The sequence below is a fragment of the Colobus angolensis genome, unplaced genomic scaffold (genome assembly GCF_000951035.1).
Source record: "Colobus angolensis palliatus isolate OR3802 unplaced genomic scaffold, Cang.pa_1.0 Scaffold79, whole genome shotgun sequence".
NCBI classification, from domain to species: Eukaryota; Metazoa; Chordata; class Mammalia; order Primates; family Cercopithecidae; genus Colobus; species Colobus angolensis.
The window spans coordinates 190,201-194,781 of NW_012121709.1; the positions used below are offsets into that span (position 1 = coordinate 190,201).

General features: G+C 40.2%; 1 protein-coding gene across 3 annotated transcripts in view; it reads left to right on the forward strand.

Annotated features, from left to right (window-relative positions):
• The window catches only part of TRAFD1 (TRAF-type zinc finger domain containing 1), a 36,843-nt gene that overhangs the window by 2,616 nt on the left and 29,646 nt on the right, over positions 1-4,581 (forward strand). For 2 of the 3 annotated variants that reach the window (XM_011928662.1, XM_011928663.1), the window contains exon 2: positions 2,833-2,891. In XM_011928662.1, coding sequence (XP_011784052.1) covers positions 2,845-2,891 — 47 coding nt within the window. In that variant the 5' untranslated portion in view covers positions 2,833-2,844. Of the gene's footprint in view, positions 1-1,529; positions 1,648-2,832; positions 2,892-4,581 lie in introns of all 3 variants that reach the window. The other variant, XM_011928664.1, reaches the window with a different exon arrangement.

Consider the following 4,581-nt stretch of genomic DNA (forward strand, 5'->3'; position numbering starts at 1 on the left):
CTGCCTCAGCCTCCCGAGTAGCTGGGACCACAGGCGCCCGCCACCACGCCCGGCTAATTTTTTGTGTTTTTTAGTAGAGAGTGGGTTTCACCATGTTAGCCAGGATGGTCTCGATCTCCTGACCTTGTGATCTGCCCGTCTCGGCCTCCCAAAGTGCTGGGATTATAGGGGTGAGCCACCACACCAGCTGCTTATTTTTTATAGAGACAGGGTCTTACTATGTTTCCTGGCTGGCCTTCGACTCCTGAGCTCACGTGATCTACCCACCTCAGCTTTCCAGAGTGCTGTGATTACAGGTGTGAGACACTGCATCTGGCCCACAGTATTGTCCTTTTTTTTTTTAATTTTTATTTTTTCGAGACAGAGTCTCACTCTTTTGCCCAGGCTGAAGTGCAGTGGTGCGATCCTGGCTTACTCCAACCTCCACCTCCTGGGTTCAAGCAGTTCTGCTTCAGCCTCCCTAGTAGCTGGGACTACAGGCACCCGGTTAATTTTTGTATTTTTAGTAGAGAGGTGTTTTGCCATGTTGGCCAGGCTGGTCTCGAACTCCTGACCTCAACTGATTCGCCCACCTCGGCCTCCCAAAGTGCTGGGATTATAGGCGTGAGCCACCCGGCCCAGCCCCAAAGTATTGTCTTAATTAAGCTTGTTGAACAAATGACTAAATACATGTTTTGAGAAGTGGCAACTCACTTGATAATGCCAAAACCATTAAAGAACCCTATTGGGGGCAGGATTTAAGACCATTTTTGTATCATGGAAAGGAATAATCTAAACTAAACAATGGTAGTAAAGTTGCCAGTGCTTTGCTTTCTGCATTGACATCTTGTTTAAAAAGCAGGAGAAACTTTATAGTGAAGAAATTTGGCAGATACCGTATCAACTATGTGATCATGGTTTACATCAATAGTAAAATAAGACTGTTGACATCATGTACCTTCTGATATAAGGCACTGAGACAAGCACAACATGATTTCTATGGTGTTCTTGCCAAAAATGTGTAACCTGAATTTAATCATGAGAAAATACCAGACAAACCCAAATTGAAGGACATTATATAAAATAGCTGGCTGGGCATGGTGGCTCACACCTGTAATCCTAGCACTTTGGGAGGCCAAGGCTGGTGGATTGCCTGAGGTCAGGAGTTTAAGACCATCCTGGTCAACATGGTGAAACCTCTTCTCTACTGAAAATACAAAAATTAGCTGGGCATGGTGTCACACACCCGTGGTCCCAGCTACTCGGGAGGCTGCGGTGGAGGTTGCAGTGAGCCGAGATCGCATCACTGCACTCCAGCCTAGGCAACAGAGCGAGATTCTGTTTAAAAAAAAAAAAAAAAAAAAAAAAGCCAATATGCTTAACAAGGTCATGAAAGAGAAGGAAAGACTGAAGAACTCTCCCAGATCAAAGGAAATTAAGTACAAGTAACTGCTAAATGCAATGTGTGATCCTAGATTGAATGCTGGACCAGAAAAAGAGTGGGATGGTGATTTGGGGATGGTGATTTTTTTTTTTTTTTTTTGAGACAGGGTCTCACTCTGTCACCCAGGCTAGGGTGCGGTGATATAATCACTGCTCACTGCAGCCTTGACCTCCTGGGCTTAAGTGATCTGCCCATCTCAGCCTTCTGAGTGGCTGGGACCACAGGTGTGTGCCACCACCTCTGGCTATTTTTTAAATTGTTTGTAGAGAAGGGGTTTCACCATGTTGCCCAGGCTGATCTTAAACTCCTGGGTTCAAGCGATCTTCCCAGCTTAGCCTCCCAAAGTTCTGGGATTACAGGCATGAGCCACTGTGCCTGGCTTGTTGGTGAAATTTGAATAAATTATATAGATTAGTTACTAGTATTGTATTAGTGTTAATTTCCTGTATTTGATAATTTTACTTTTGTTATTTATGATGCTTTTAGGGTAATTGGATGAAATCTATGAGGGATGTTATTTTATTTTATTTTTATTTATTTATTTATTTTTGAGACAGAGTCTCACTCTGTCGCCAGGCTGGAGTGCAGTGGCATGAACTCCACTAACTGCAACTTCTGACTCCCTGGTTCAAGCGATTCTCCTGCCTCAGCCTCGAGAGTAGTTGGGATTACAGGCACGCGCCACCACGCCCAGCTAATTTTTGTATTTTTAGTAGGGAAGGGGTTTCACCATGTTGGCTAGGATGGTCTTGATCTCCTGACCTTGTGATCTGCCTGCCTCGGCCTCCCTAAGTGCTGGGATTACAGGTGTGAGCCACCGCGCCTTGCCAGGATGTTATTATTATTTTTGAGACAGGGTCTCACTCTGTCACCCAGGCTGGAGTGCAGTGGCATTATCATGGCTCTCCGCAGCCTTGAACTCCTGGGCTTAAGCATTCCTCTTGCGCATTCCTCCTGCCTCCAGCCTCTCGAGTAGCTGGGACTACAGGCACACATCACCATGCCTGGGTAATTTTTTTTTTTTTTTTGTATTTTTTATAGACATGGGGTTTCCCCATGTTGTGGCCAGGTTGGTCTTGAACTCCTGGGCTCAAGTGATCTGCCCGCCTCGGCCTCCCAAAGTACTGATTATAGGCATGAGATTATAGGCATGAGCCACTGTACCCAGCCTAGTAAAAGTATTTTATTTTATTATTTTTATTTTTTAAAAATCTCTTATCCAGTAAAATTATTTTAAATTGAAAATTTTTAAATGAGAAAAGCTCAAGGGGCTGGATATTGAATAAAATGCTTTAACATGCAGGTTTGGGTGACATTTTCTGTATACTAGTTTTTTATTTTGTTTTTTGCATGTCATCTTTAAAGCAAAAATGAAGGAGAAAGTTCATGTCTTCCTTTGTGGTTTTCAGGAAGAGCTAAAGATGGCTGAATTTCTAGAAGACCAGGAAACTCGACTGTGTGACAACTGGTAAGACATTAAATCTAAGAAATGTTAGTGGAATGAGGACAGTCAAGCTTAATCACTACCATTTCCTGATTTAAAAACTCTTAGTGAAGACTGACACAGTCTTGAATGTTAAGCTTTTTATTTTGGTGTTTATAACCCACATGAATTACAAGAAAGAGCATCTCTTTCCTGATGAAATGAAACTAGTTGTAAAGTTAATAATCAGCTGGTTCCTGTTGGGGATTTCCTAAGAATTTAACTTGGTATCTTGGTGCTATACAAGTGCTGTTACTGTAAGCTGACAAAAAACTGTCTGCTATGTTTATTACTTTATTTTCCTTCACTGGGTACTTCTTTCACAGTGTGCTATGTTTACCTTAGCAAACTGTGGTAGAAAGAGATGTGGAATAACGAAAATAGTTTGACTCATTGGTAGAATATTTGAGTCAGATTACATTTTTGTTGTCGTTGTTGTCTTTTTCTTTCTTCTCAGCCTAACTTTGGCAGAATTAGGATATAATTAGAGCAAGAGCTGGTTACAATATTCTTTACCTGCTTGGAATTAAGATTTCATCTCATTGAAGGTGTCTTGCCATATTGTAGGGTATTTCTGCTATGCCACTATCACTTTCTACCATTTCATAAGCTATTTTAGGTTTTTTTGAATTTTATATGTGTAGCTACTGAAACAGAGTAATCAGTGAAACAAATAATCATAAGAAAACAGACACACTGGTTTTTAGCATTAGTTAAGATACACCTGTTTTATCAGTCCACTCCAATTAGGAGGAATCTCAAGCCTAGGACAATATATAAATAACTATGCTAAGAGAGTTAAAGGGTGAGTTAATGGAAAGCTAGTGAAAAACAAGGCTATTCAAAGCCAAAGAAATTAAAGAAAAAGGCAAATTAGCATAGAAAGGCTGACTAAACCTGTAAAGAATTAATTTCTGGTTGTTTGCTTTTAGTGTTTAGAAAGCTCTTGGGAATTTTTCTGGAAGCTTTGGTTTGCCTTTCAGCTATTTATATCTAAATGAAATTTCACCTCTAATTTGCTAGCCCTTCCTTGAGACTTTTAGCAGTTTTATCTGGATGCGGAATTGTGTGCTCATTTATCTCACTTTAAACACCTTCATTTTATCTGAAGCTAGGAAGAAAGCATATTAGTACTTCATCTGGTTGGAATGTTTGGTAGGAATATGTTGGCAGTTAAATTTTAAAAGAAAAAAACAGCAGGCAACTATTTTATATAATTGTTGCAAATATCTTATTTTAGCATTTCCTAAGAGGTGAATATGTGGAATAGTAAATGCTTTGTGGTCTTACCTGACAGCTGCTTTCGATTCTTGCTTTTTCATATTATGATGGTGTGGTCCTTAATATTTTTTGTTTTAATTCTAAAGTTTTAGGGGCCTTGTGTATGTAGTATGTCAACAAGTTATCCTGAACAGCCTTGTAAAGTAAATGCTAGACATTTAGTGTCTCCATATTTGCCATTAAAATAAAATTATTGCCAAAATTATGAAAAAGGAACCCAGGTTTTCTACACCCTAAGCAGTAATTACTGGCTTTAATTTTCATGGCATTTGTACATACATGATTTGCAATCACAATATAACATTGCTTCTTTTTTTTCTTTTTTTTTTTTGAGACGGAGTCTCGCTCTGCCACCCAGGCTGGAGTGCAGTGGCCGGGTCTCAGCTCACTGCAA